We start from the raw sequence: 14,300 nt of genomic DNA on the forward strand, positions 1-14,300 counted from the left end.
TGGAAAAAGAAATTGCATTAGCTAGTTGGATTGAATAACTATCAAGATGAAAGAAGGAATTGTTCCTTCTATTTCCGGAAGGGATGTCAGTTACACTGTTATAGAACACTACAACATTGAATTGAAGTGGTTCAATAAGCTAAAGGGGGGAATGGGACAAATCAGAGTGCTTTTGTACCCAAGGAAAAGAATTTCAAATACTCTGTTGAACATAGAAATAGAAAAACATTAAAAAGTATGACATACTCTGTTGAACATAACATACATAAAGTTACGAACAAGATGTTATCAAATACAGGGGCATATATAACCGAATATGTATGCATAAGAAATGGTTTTTCATTGCCTGAACAGTCAACCTACAATAATAACAAAAGCCACTAATCCAGAAAGGGATGGCAATTAAGTAGCATTTTTTCTGTACCCCTCGGCCTTATAACAGTAATAATAATATTATAGAGATAATATTATCTGTACCAAAATAATAATATCATGATAGTAAATATCATCATAACATTATAGGACCTATGATCTAAGGCCCATTAAAATAGTGTGTATATATGGTGAGATCCTCAAGTAAAGTTTAACTGTTCATGGTCATTATTGTTCTTATTTTAATATATTAAGTAATATCTGACTTTGAGCATTGAAATACCTTGGCAAGTATCTCCTCTTGGCGCTTGGAGAAAGGTTTCGGACACAGACGCAGACTAAGGCTCGGCACATCGAAGGAAAATTACAGCCGTACCTCAGAGAGGTACATTTTCTTACCTTATCAGAAAGCTCAAAAGCAGTACTAGATGCAACGTTTCCAACAGGCTGTCCAACCTGGTGCTAAAATGACAAGCCAGGAGACAGACAGGTGCGGTAATCAAATTTTTAACCCAAACGAACTTCATCTTTAAAACCGTCGATTTCATTTAAGATTATGTTACTATACAGATTTTATGTCACAAGAGACCTGAATTTTTTTTTATTAATTTTATTTTACCAAAATCTTACACCAAACCAGAAACTGGTCTAAAATTTCCATCTCCCCTTTATTCTCTGCTTATTGGGTTTACGCCACAGTTCAAGAGATTACTAGATGCAATCTATTACACATTTCTGAAGTCTCATTATGTGATTTATCGCAAGTCACAAAAAGTATGGAATTACAGACTTTCTTATCACACAACTCAAAACTTTCACGATGGATTAATTGTCCTATTTGGGGTTAAGCTTCAAATATAAGGAATATGACTTGGTTAACTATTTCAAACTGCAGAGGCTATTAGGTGAACAAAGATTAGTATAGTCCAGAGTTGAACAATAAGACATGGTATGTTGGCTTGCGTTTGATCCACAAAATCTTGCTTTAGAAACATTGAAGAAAATAAAGAGCAATAGAAGTGACAGTCCTGCAGGAGTTGGCTATATAAACACAAGATCCCACAACAGTACTCAATCACCTAACATTAGATCAAGGCAAAATGGAAACAGGGAATAAGAGATTGTTTTAAATAAGGTGGTTCTGCAGTAAAATCTGGTTTTATATTAGGAGCTATCTTCTGCAGAATACGGTTGGATTAGCCCGTATTAAATCAAATATAAGTAGTTATCTCATTGGCTCAAAACTTGATTTTTCCTATCCTGGCATTAGAGTTTGAAGAGGACATAAGGAAAAAAAAAAAAAAAAACCTAGCTTCTGGGAAAATATTTGTCATTCTTAACATTTTCTATCCCAGTAATGGAAAGTTACCAAGACAATTTCAATAAAAAGTTAAACTTTGCAACTAATCCCTATGGTAAGCTGTTAAAAAGTACTCATTTAATTTTTCTAGACCCTCTTTCCAACAAAATGATATCACCAAATTGAAGTAGTAACTGCAAATTTCTATCAATTTTATTATTTTGTAACAAATAGGCATCATAATGCAAAGGAAATGCGACATCTGCTCGGAAAGAAAAATAGATACTTTCATAGATACGCTGGACATAAATGTTTAAAAGTAAAATAGAAAACATTTAAAAGCATGATCTTAACTAGAGAGGAAGGAAAGCTAAAGAGAAAAGGGAAGGGCAAAAGAGAAGGGAGAAGACTTTCCTCCATCAAGTTTTGATGTCTTGACCTCTTGCACAAGCAGTAATTACCTCACAGCCTCTATTATAAGGATTTGCTCGTATTGCATGACAATTGTAGTAAGAAGCTCCAGCCCTATCACAGGGAACCATGTCTCTCTTGAGTGTGTCATAGCTAATGTACTTTTTCTGCATTGCCAGAACTCTTCTGTTGGTCTCCGAATCCATCTCCGGCTCTGTCAAGCTCAAGCACTCCCCAATGCTCTTGGTGCAAACCCTTTTGGTCATAACATCCACTTCATGGAAATTGAGGTCCACAAATGGTAGGCCAGTGCAAGTGTGGAACAGAAAAAGGGTCAGACAGAGGGAGATCATGGAAATGAATCTGGGTTGGGACATTGTTGTGTTTAGCTGCCTGGTGTCTTGTTTTGTTTTAAGTGCGAGATGCTTGGTTTGGTTGTTGGAGGGCTATAAATTGGGGATAGGACATAGCAGGTGTTACAACTATAGTCAACTATTTTAGGGCCATCATTACTGTCAGCAACCCACAATCAGAGATATCATTACATCCCGGAATTAGTATACAGTCACTCAATTTCATTAATTTTCAGACTGCTTAGTATTCTTAACCACGCATCAATGGTGGATTAGTCAACTGATTAATGAATCTTTCTCCGTGAACAATTTTTTTGTCTCTTACTATTCAATAAAATATACTCTAGTATATACCCTACTATAATATTGCCTTTCTTTTTTCATTTTCTCCTAAAATTATAATTGTCTTCATTTAATATTTTTCATTACCTTTAAACTTGATATTTAAAAATAAATTTTAATCTTAATTACCTATACATTTAGAGATCTTCATAAATAGTGTAGCAAATTATTCTTCATCCGTTCCTGAAATATATTTGAATTTCTTCCCTATTAGCAACACATAAGAAATACAAGAGTACCTTTTTTTTTTTGCATGGTCTCATATCACAGTCAAAAGTAAATTTCTTTCTATATGTAAAATTCTTTTAATAATTTTTTTTCATACACTCCAAAGAATAATCGTTTTATGACTCAAAAAATACCACACAAGAAAATAAAATACATTGAAATATGGACAAAACAAAAAGACAAACCTAAATTAAAATAACCTATAGATCTAACTAAATTATTGAGGACAGAAAGAGGGGGATGAAAGGATTTTCACAAGAGAAAAACGACAGTTTTACCGCGCCAAAAAAGGTTACGGAGAATACTGAAACAAAAAGAAAAGAAAAAATGGAGAAAGGATGAGAAAAAGATAAAGTTAAAATGAAATAGTTAATAACAACAAAACATTTGAGTAAAAATATGAGAAAATTCAAAATATGTTATAACAAAAAAAGCGTAATAGACCTTCCTTTTCTTTTTCTTTTTTTACAGATTATTGTTATTACTATTATTTAACAAGAGATTTAACCTTTTCTAGATCAATATGTCGACAAAAAGAATAACGGGAAGAAGTGGAAATGAAGCAAGTAAACTGAACAAGCAAAGAGCATCCGCATTTACCTACTTAATTTTGCTGAAGATAAAATGATGCATTTCGGCCAAAGTTACCTTATTTTAGTTTAGAGTGTGTTTATTTTCAAAAATAAAATAAGTAGCTATAAACCATGAATGAATTACACTGGCATCTGAAATTTACAGATCATGGAGCTGTACATCTCAGAAAAACATTCAACCAATAACGAAATATGAAGCTATATGTGTTTTGAACTTTGAAGTAGGTAACAAATTCTGGTGTGTTCCTGTCTCTTCAAATATATAATGGCCTAAGACAATCCTCGTTATCAACGTAAAAAGAGTACGATTGAAATGAAAATACCATCATGATGCATCTTGTTCATTTTATACAGTAGCACGGCTCAGAAGGTTAATTGGTTGCTGATGTCACCACAACTTTCCATCATATTATGGAAATGGAAGTAAGAGTTAATTAGTGATAGAATTATTATTTGTAATGTGGTGAAAGTGAAACGAGAAAGGATGGAATAGAGAGACCGAGTGCAGAAGTGAGGGGCCATTTGAGTGGCAATCAAAATGCAGAATAAAAAAGAATGCATTCCGCTACATTGTATTCCAATTCAAACTTCTACTACCCATCAAGGCAATTATGTTTACAGCAACATATCCAAAACATTTCCAGATGAGCGCCCTTGATCTTGGTGAGCAACATGACATGCATTTGCTTTGTGGGTGGGGTGTTCCCAAAACACATCATTTACTCTAACTGGACCACTTGGGGGAGGTGCCTCGTTTACATTTCCAATTTGCCAAATTCTGGACATGAATTTCTCTTGACTTGTAATGGAGAAGATGCCAGAGTTAGATTTAAAAGGCAGGATATATAACTGTCACTGATATCATCACAATTTGGGGGTCTCAGGAGCTGTGGCTGTTTCCATGTTAAAACTAAAAGATGCTCCAGTTTGAACTGAGTGTACTACATGACACCACCAAGTTCATATCCGAAAGTGTGAGTTTATTGGAGAAATCTAGATGAGAAATTCCATTCCAAAACTGTCATGAACCTGAGGCAATCGCCTTTACTTGTTATATGCCAACAAAAGTGGGATTGTGAAGAGCCTTTTGAAAGAAAGTGAGCAAATGTTTCTGCCTCTCCTCCATGGCATCCAATCGCTGGAGAAGAGTGCTTGCGGCAGATTGGTTTATCCGATTTATTAAACGACTTAATTATGTTTCAAATTTATATCATGGTTTCTTGTTAATTTATTCAACTCACTGAAGCGTGTTAGAAAAATTACATTTTTTTCTCCGTGATTTTGACTTGGACTATCAGTTCCCACTGTAACGTGGGGTCTTCAAAACCTAACTGCCATTTCAAGAAAAGGAAAGGGCCATATGAAGGCCCAACTTCTCTCTCTCTCTCCCGCCAGCCCCAAGTTTTTTTAATCATTTTTTGTGTCAAGTTGTTTTTTGTCAACGAGTTTTTTTTTCTTTTTTCGGCATTTGCTATTTTTCCTTTCCTTTTCAATTTGTTTTCTAAAAATGTTCTCTTTTGAAAAATACATTTCCCTATTAACATGTAAGCAATTTCTTCCTGGATTCTTTGTTGGTTAGAATTGGATGTTATTTTTATTTTAACCATCACATTATACAATTTCTTATCGAGTTGTCTTAGCAATTACTTTGATTAAAGTATTCTTATCCACACCACCACCCGACCCTTAAAGTCTAACCATTCTCACAGTGGGATTTTCAAGTTTTGTCATTATATCTTTCATTGTGGATTTTCTAGAACCAAATTTTATATAGCATTAGACAAAAAGGTGTCATTTGATATTAAGTTCTCTATATATGCAAAGAGGAGCAAGTGTCCCAAAGAAAAAGGAGTGTCACGGTTGGATCTTCAAGTTTTGTCACTATGTCTTTAATCACAAGTTTTTTCCTAAAATTATTAAAGGGGGAATGTATTTTTTTTTTTAAAAAAGATGATATTTTTGGAAAACAAAATGAATAGAGAAGTGTGTGAGAAGAGTGGGAGAGTGGAAATAGTAACTTTCTATTCTATTTTATTTTATTAAAACCCCAAGTTTTTGAGCCATCAGGTACAACCTCCTCTTTTTCGGCCTCAACAATTAGAGAAATTATTATATGATTGTTGTTGTGTTATTGGTTTGGTTTTGATTTTTGAAGGTTTTGTCATGTCTCGAACCTAAGACCATGAATATGGTGTTGCAACAAACAAATTGCTACCCTTAGTTTTTACGCATTCATTTCCATATATCTCATTAGCATCACCTTATTGATAATTTTGTAGTTATAAATTTTTTACTTCATGATGCACTTGTTTAGTAAAATTCTATCTTTGTAAAAGTATATTATAATCATGAAATTTCCTTCAAACAATATATAAATGACATATGAAAAGTTTTATTTGATTACATCGAATCATGAATTGGTAAATTGTATCATTTTTGAAGAGGAAACTCAAGTGTTTAAAATACACGTCTTAATATAATAATGAGGACACAAAGAATTATTGACCATAATCTGCAAAGTCCATGGCCCAAAAGGTTAAATGTTGAGTTGTTACGTGTTACTCATTTCAGTCATTTGTTCACTATTGAAAATACCATTTTTACTAGCGTTCATCCTGAACTAAGATTGGACTCTTCATGAAATTTATAGTTACATTACTTATAACTTTCTTATTCGTAGAGAAAGTTTATTCGAAATTCTCTTCTATTCCAAAGCCTAATATTTGATTGAAGCTCTTATTTGATTTAATCATTAATATCATTATTATTTCTGATTACATTTTTCCTCCAATAGTGTATTCTTATACAATATATAAATTATCATCCTTTGTCCACTTTTCACTATACAAACAAATAAAATAAGTTATTTGATTCTAAACGTTCATTTAATTTCTTTGAAATAAAATATTTGTAAATTTTATCATTCTTGATATATAAAACCCACCTATAATGTATGATTATTTAAATGAGTTGTTTATATTTAAAATTTACATATCTTATAATATCATATAAATTTAAGAATTTTGTACAAAAATTTATTCCAATATGAAAATTACTAAAGTTTTTGTTTAAATTAATTTCTCATTGTATTTATGCTAATTGTTGGTTTGGAAAGTATTTTTTATTGATAAAAAATAGTTAAACAACATTGTATAAGAAATGCCATATCATATATTCTATCGACAATTTTTTGTTAAATGTATCTTATTTGCAAGCAACTCTATAAGTAACCACATTGTAATACTCTATAAGCAACCATGTAGGACTATTAGAAATGGCGTCCAAGCGTGACATGATTAAGAATTAAACGGTAACAATTGTACTTATAGAAGTTGATTTAAGAATGTTTTTAAATATAACAAATAAGGATTAAATAAAAATAAAAATATAAGTTAACAATCTAGGTATAACTATTGGAGATGACATGCATGGTGAGAAGAGAAGTCGAAACAAATAAGCGATGGAAGAGGCACGTATTGGCGCCGACAAGGTAACGGACGTTTGCAATTCCGTGAGTCTTTAAATTCAAAAATGATGAGAATCAGAGGCTAAGCTTCAATAATGGAAAAGTGGTGCGTGATCTCTCCAAGTTGCTACGATAATCATCATCTCTGCTTTGCAATTTTCTTGTCCTTTCTCTTCTCCTCTTTGCTGTTATCCTTTCATGGTCCCAACCTCCCTTTCTTAGTGAAGCCATCCAAGACCATAAGTGTCACAGATTCCTGCATTGGCCGCTATGTTTACATTCACCAACTCCCCTCCCGCTTCAACAATTACTTTCTTAAGAATTGCCAGTTCCTTACTAGAGGCACTGACAAACCCAACATGTGTCCTTACATGCTTAACATGGGTTTAGGCCCTCAGATTCCTAACTCTCAAGGTCTTTTCTCCAACAACACTTGCTATGCCACCAACCAGTTCTTGTTGGAGGTTATTTTTCACAACAGGATGAGCCAATACGCCTGCTTGACCAACGATTCCTCCCTCGCCTCTGCCATTTTTGTCCCCTTCTATGCTGGTCTTGATGTTAGCCGTTTCCTTTGGCTCTCTAATCTTACCGAGAGAGATTCCTCTGGTCGTGATCTTCTTCAATGGCTTGCAAAAAGACCCGAGTGGAAGAAAATGCGGGGTAGAGACCATTTCCTTGTTTCAGGGAGGATTGCTTGGGATTTCAGGAGACAATACGATGATGAGTCCTATTGGGGTAGTAAGTTCAGGTTTCTACCCGAATCCATGAACATGTCCATGTTAGCAGTTGAAGCAAGTTCGTGGAATAATGACTATGCAATACCCTACCCAACTTCTTTCCACCCATCAGAGGACACTCATGTTTTCCAGTGGCAGAGAAAAATCAGACATCAAAAGCGGCCATACTTGTTCACTTTCACGGGAGCTCCAAGGCCTGAGCTTGAAGGTTCTATCAGGGGTAAGATTATAGACCAGTGTCGAGCTTCGAGTGTTTGCAAATTCGTTGATTGCAGCTATGGTGTTCAGAGATGTGACGACCCCATCAGTGTTATAAAGGTGTTTGGAAGTTCTGTGTTCTGTTTGCAGCCTCCGGGTGACTCATACACCAGAAGGTCCATTTTTGATTCCATGTTGGCTGGTTGTGTTCCCGTTTTCTTTCATCCAGGTACTGCTTATTCGCAGTACAAGTGGCATTTACCGAAGAATAGGACTAAGTACTCTGTGTATATACCAGTGAAGGATGTAAAACAATGGAATGTCAATGTGGAGCAGGTGTTGCGGGGAATTCCGGAGGGTGAGGTGTTTGCAATGAGAGAGGAGGTCATAAAGCTGGTTCCAAATATTATCTATGCAGATCCTAGGTCAAAGTTAGATTGCTTTACAGATGCGTTTGATTTAGCAGTAAAAGGAATGGTTGAAAGGATAGAGAAGGTGAGGGAAGAAATGAGGAGTGGGAGAGATCCTAGCATTGGTTTTGCAGATGAAGACCATTATAAGTATACATTTTCACAAAATTAAAGCTAAAAGGAAGACATATCATGTTATAGTGCAATATCGTTACCTTCAGAGAATCCCTTGTGACACTTTTATTTTTATTTTTTTGGTGTTCTTGCTTTTCTGGTTTACTTTTGATTTTGGTTTGTTCTTGGCCTACAAAGAAGTGAAGAAAAATGTTTGTAACTTGTGAAAAGAAAGACAGACAAGCAACAAAAGTAGTATGGTCTGATGCCATCAAACCAAGCAAATAACAGTCCTGGGGATGGCTAGTTAATTTTATTATTATCTTAAAACTGATTGAGTTGCTAGAATTTGTTTGGCGTGCCGACAGTGTAACTGGTATTGAAAGACATGGGCATGGGATGCATGTGAGGTTGATGAAATTTCCAGTTATAACGTTTAGACATAGTCACAGTCAGAGTCATAAAAGAAGTAGACCCCATTTGATTCCAAGCCCCGTATCACCGCCTGCAATCAAGGTCCCATTCCACCATTAATTGACTCAATAGTCTTTTTTTTCTATAAAGGGTCACGCAGTCCAATTTCCTTTCCGAAAACAATGTCACCTAGTCAAAGTTACTCCATTCACTCCTTCCGCTTAACAAAAGTAAGAAAGAGGAATCAGATGTATTATTAATTTCATTTTTATATTATTTAATTTACTTTTTAATTTTTTTATAAATAAATCAATTTGATTTTTATTTTTTTAAATAATTCAATCTGGTGCTCAAGTCTTTCAAATCTTGGGATCAAATTGATTCTTTTTAAGAATTTGAGAAGTAAATTTAACCTTTTAAAATTTTGAAGATCAAATTGATTCATTTTTAAGAATTTGAAAATCAAATGGAACTTTTTAAAAATTTAGGGATTAAATTGATAATTAAGACTTTTAATTTCAATAAATATAATTTAGTTTTAGTTTTTCATTTTAAAAATTTTTGCTTTTACAAATTCAAATTTTAAAATATTCTTTATTTTATTAATAATATTAACAAATAAACATTTTATCATCTTATGACATATATTGCCTTAAAATGATTGTAGATAATAATTACCAAGAACTTTAGCCTGTATTTATTTTGTTTTACATAATTACAATTTATAACTAATTAAATATTGGTGATATATAAATTATATTATAGTTAAAATTCATAATAAATAAATATTTTAATATAAAATTATATCTTAGATTTATAATAAATATTTTAAATTATAAATTATATCAAAATATTATTATAAAAATGTTTTGTTATATAGGCAAATGTATTAACTCTTTATTGAGTGAACATAAATTTTGCAATAATTTCTTCCTCGATTGCAACATGTCTTTTATTGCCTCTATTATAAACATCAGTATTCAGAATTATTCACTCACCAATGAAAATGTGTGAGTTATAAAATGTACCTCTTATTTCTTCTTTCTTTTTTTTTTTTATAGCAAATGTGCCTCTTACTTAAAATTATAAAATAAACGCATAAATTATTACTTCAAAATATTACAAAAATCAAAGTCATCAAGACTGTTATTTATTCTATATTGGTTCGAAATTAAATATCATTATCATTTAATGTAATGCAATGACTTTTATATAGGACAAAAAACTTACAAAACAAATATTTATTGTCATAGTTAAATGTTCTAATTGATCAATATCTGATAATTAAAACTGTCAAAAAACTATAAAACAACATATATTGTCATAATGAAATTTTGTAATTGGAAAATGAATATCAATATCAGGTCATTATAATTTAACGACAAAATTTATGGAAAAAAACTAATAAAAAGAAAATTAAAAGAATCAGAAACACAAAACCAATTTTACAAACGTTTTTAAGTTCACGTGGAGCAGCCCGACCCAAAATTCATTTATGAGCTTTGAAAACATTCTCAAAGCCCAAAAGGCAAAGACAAACTCTGGACTTCGGAGGAAAAATAGTTGTTTAAAAACCAGAGAAAAAGGAGAGTGAAAAAAAAAAAAAAAAACGTTAGCGAGAGGAGGAAGAAGTGTGAAAAAATGGCGGCGGCTGCGAACTCTGAGGTCTCAACGAGTGACTCCTTGTTCTTCACTTTCACCTCAATTCAATCCTTTTAACTTATTTTGCTGTGGCAGGGCAATGCTCAGAAACCGAGTTCGGAAACGTTTCAGTTATTCTCTTCCTCCGCTTCCGCCTTCGGAATCTTCGACGATGCTGCGCAACAAGTTCCTCCTATACCTCCTCCTCCCTGCGTTGAAGTCCTCGCTTCTGAGGTATTATTCCTTCGCCATTCATCATTCTTCTTTCAAACACTGCCGTTTTCAATATTCCTTCCTAATTAGGTTCCTTCATCCCTCAAACACAACGTGGACTCTGTAAATTTAGATGGAGTTATTTTGTTAAAGGTAATGCTTCTTTCTTTGTCTTCGAATTTTTTCATTATTTGAATTGAGATTATTGTTTAGTTTTATCCTTTATATTGTTTTTATGGACAACAATTCTCAGGGGCGGGTGAATACCCAGCAAGTTTTTGGTTTGTCCAACTCCGATTTAGTTCCCGGGAAATATGAAGGTGCTGCCATTTTCTGTTTATTCACCCATTCCCATCTCGTTCATGACTAAATCAGTTGCTGCAACTTTGGTTTCCTTTGGTCTAGGAGGACTTAAGCTGTGGGAAGGTTCACTTGATCTAATTAAAGCCCTTCGTTCAGATATAAAAAATGGGCTTATCTCATTTGCTGGGAAGCGAGTATTAGAGGTGGGCCTCTCTTTTTCCTGCTGATTTTGTATTTGTCTGTATGATTGACTGATAAATGACGGGCTGTTTAGTAGTATAACTTATTGGAATTGGGTTTGAGTAGAAAATCTAAATTCATACATGGAAGCACAGTAGCTAGTATGGATAGATGTAGTTTATATATAGTGGTATGAGGACAAATGTTCTTTTTATACCGGAGATAAAATTGCATTCAGAACTTGCACAGCCAAAGGTGTGCAATTGTTGATATAGCTGTTAGAGTGGAATGTCGGGCATAATTGTTCACATAGAAAGAAGATACACATTGCATGAACCACGTGCCTGCATCTTGCACAGCACATTTGAAACGGTTTCTTATCAATATTTTCCACTACACTTAACATGGACATTAACATCACCAATGTGTGTGGGTCTTCTTACCTGCTCCATAGCACGTCAGTTGATAGAAAAGTCATATTCAAAGGATCCTGATCTTGCATTTACTGAAACTGAGACACACATACACACACACACATATATATATAAATTGTAGTAGAAAAGCTGTCCGTCTATCTCAGTTTCAAGCTTTCAATATTTGATTTTCAGGTAGGATGTGGTCATGGACTGCCCGGAATCTTTGCATTTCTTGAGGTGAAACTATGGTTCATTGGCTTTGCTTTAGATCCTTAACTTTGAAATATATAATAATGTGCTTATTATGGTTGCTTTAGGGGGCAGCTGCTGTACATTTTCAAGACTTCAATGCTGAGGTCCTACGTTGCCTCACAATTCCTAATTTAAAAGCAAATCTTTCTGGAGAATCTCAACCATCATCATCCAACTCGACAATTTGTGACGAGGCAGAAGTTCGCTTTTTTGCTGGCGACTGGAGTGGAATTGATAAACTGCTCCCTCATGTTACTACAGATGCAAAACATAATCAAGGTGATGGTTATGACTTTATTCTTATGGCAGAGACAGTTTACTCAATCAACAGTCTCCAAAATCTCTATAATCTTATCAAGAAGGTATTTTTTTGTTCATAGACAAGAGCAAAATTTTATTTCTATGTTGATTCATTGCATTTTAAATTAGTACATTTATCTGTGTATTATAATGTATATTTTTAATTATAAAAATATTGGTTTGCTTATCTATTGAAGTGTTTAATACACAGTGCTTGCAACATCCTGATGGAGTAGTGTATATGGCAGCAAAGAAGTATTATTTTGGAGTAGGTGGTGGAACTCGGCGGTTTCTGTCTGTGGTAGAGAAGGATGGTGAGCTAGTACTGACATATGCAATTATATTCATGCTGGATTGTTATTCTGATTCGCTGTATGTTATGTGCTTAGAAGTTGCATAATAAAAAGTGATACCCTTGATATGCAAACAACTTTGTAGTAATAACATAAACATACTGATCCTTTTAACATATTTGTTCTCCACTATAAGCTATTGACACACACACACACAACGATAATTGTCCTACCTGTTAGCTGGAACCTTAATTACAGAACCATGGTGAGCTAGTACTGACATATGCAATTATATTCATGCTGGATTGTTATTCTGATTCGCTGTATGTTATGTGCTTAGAAGTTGCATAATAAAAAGTGATACCCTTGATATGCAAACAACTTTGTAGTAATAACATAAACATACTGATCCTTTTAACATATTTGTTCTCCACTATAAGCTATTGACACACACACACACAACGATAATCGTCCTACCTGTTAGCTGGAACCTTAATTACAGAACCAGGGTGAGCTAGTACTGACATATGCAATTATATTCATGCTGGATTGTTATTCTGATTCGCTGTATGTTATGTGCTTAGAAGTTGCATAATAAAAAGTGATACCCTTGATATGCAAACAACTTTGTAGTAATAACATAAACATACTGATCCTTTTAACATATTTGTTCTCCACTATAAGCTATTGACACACACACACACAACAATAATTGTCCTACCTGTTAGCTGGAACCTTAATTACAGAACCATGTGTTCCATGCCAGATGGGAGTCATAAAATGCTTGGTCACGTTTATGCAATGTGAACTATAAAGAATATAATTTCATCCTTATGAAATTTGATGCCAGTTTATTTTTCTTTTCTTTTACCAGACAATGTACTGTTCTCATGGTATCATAATTGCCCTTTATTTGTACAGGTGTCATGACTAGTAGCCTGGTTGCTGAAATCACAGATGGTTCATCTAATGTTCGTGAAGTATGGAAGCTTGCATACAAGTAGTATTAGTATTTTCTTCCTTCACCAGTCAAACTATCCTCGGTTTATTTGCTCGTGATTGCCCATGCATGAAAAGGGGGCTGTTGGAAGGGTGGCGATGGGTTGATCATTCATGTCGGATGAGTTTTGGTAATGGTTGTAGAAACCGTATGGTCAGGAGAGAATCTTGCCCCTCATTTCAAGCTATACTTCTCTCTCTGCTTATAGTGGGCTTGGTTTTCTTGGTCAAATGTATTTTCTAGTTGGTAATGCAAATATATATAATTTTCTCATTTGTATTTATTTTGATTTGATTCCCAGTAGGATAATGTTTTGTTGTTGTTGTTGTTGTGGTACCTATTTTGATTGGATGTAATGCATTGCTAGAGCTAAACCCCGTAGCAGATATTAAGGAATCAAAGAATGATCATGAAATGAGAGAAGTAACAGGAAATTTGTCCTATAATTTTAAATTCCAAAGCTCCGATAACAACAGAAAGATTATAAGTGAATCCAAGGGTTTTTATATGAAGCTGCAGAAAAGAAAAAGTCAGAACTGCAACTGACAACAGACAGATTATATGTGAATTCAACAATCTTAAAAGATATAGTTGATAGGATGGGCTAGAGAGACAAATAGGTGGCTTTTAAAGAGTAGGTAATTTAGATGTCATCCTTTTGATATTAGTTAGTTTTATTTTAATTTCAAAAGGATAATTATCTAAATTATCTGCTCTTTAAAAGCTACCTATTTGGGCCTCTCTAGGCCCATCCTATCATT

The 14,300-nt window shown here is 33.8% G+C and overlaps 3 protein-coding genes across 4 annotated transcripts; 2 read left to right on the forward strand and 1 right to left on the reverse strand.

Annotated features, from left to right (window-relative positions):
* Positions 1 to 1,854: 1,854 nt before the first annotated feature.
* LOC114395463 (protein RALF-like 24) lies at positions 1,855 to 2,712 on the reverse strand. Its single transcript, XM_028357251.1, has one exon. It carries the CDS (start codon positions 2,458 to 2,460, stop codon positions 2,092 to 2,094), a length of 369 nt encoding a protein of 122 aa, XP_028213052.1. The 5' UTR covers positions 2,461 to 2,712; the 3' UTR covers positions 1,855 to 2,091.
* A 4,341-nt stretch (positions 2,713 to 7,053) lies between these two features.
* LOC114395602 (probable xyloglucan galactosyltransferase GT14) lies at positions 7,054 to 8,861 on the forward strand. The gene has a single exon (XM_028357426.1). The coding sequence runs from the start codon at positions 7,161 to 7,163 to the stop codon at positions 8,583 to 8,585; it is 1,425 nt and encodes a 474-aa protein (XP_028213227.1). The 5' UTR covers positions 7,054 to 7,160; the 3' UTR covers positions 8,586 to 8,861.
* A 1,593-nt stretch (positions 8,862 to 10,454) lies between these two features.
* On the forward strand, positions 10,455 to 13,985 carry LOC114394522 (histidine protein methyltransferase 1 homolog). 2 transcript variants are annotated; one of them, XM_028356128.1, is made up of 9 exons: positions 10,455 to 10,606; positions 10,679 to 10,816; positions 10,886 to 10,948; positions 11,049 to 11,115; positions 11,201 to 11,301; positions 11,887 to 11,931; positions 12,012 to 12,308; positions 12,458 to 12,560; positions 13,461 to 13,985. In XM_028356128.1, the coding sequence occupies exons 1-9, from the start codon at positions 10,583 to 10,585 to the stop codon at positions 13,541 to 13,543; spliced, it is 921 nt and encodes a 306-aa protein (XP_028211929.1). In that variant the 5' UTR covers positions 10,455 to 10,582; the 3' UTR covers positions 13,544 to 13,985. The 2 variants fall into 2 exon arrangements, with proteins under 2 accessions (XP_028211929.1, XP_028211930.1); XM_028356129.1 differs by having other exon boundaries at positions 10,514 to 10,606; positions 10,691 to 10,816.
* Positions 13,986 to 14,300: the final 315 nt, after the last annotated feature.

This window comes from Glycine soja, chromosome 18 (genome assembly GCF_004193775.1).
Source record: "Glycine soja cultivar W05 chromosome 18, ASM419377v2, whole genome shotgun sequence".
Classification (NCBI taxonomy): domain Eukaryota; kingdom Viridiplantae; phylum Streptophyta; class Magnoliopsida; order Fabales; family Fabaceae; genus Glycine; species Glycine soja.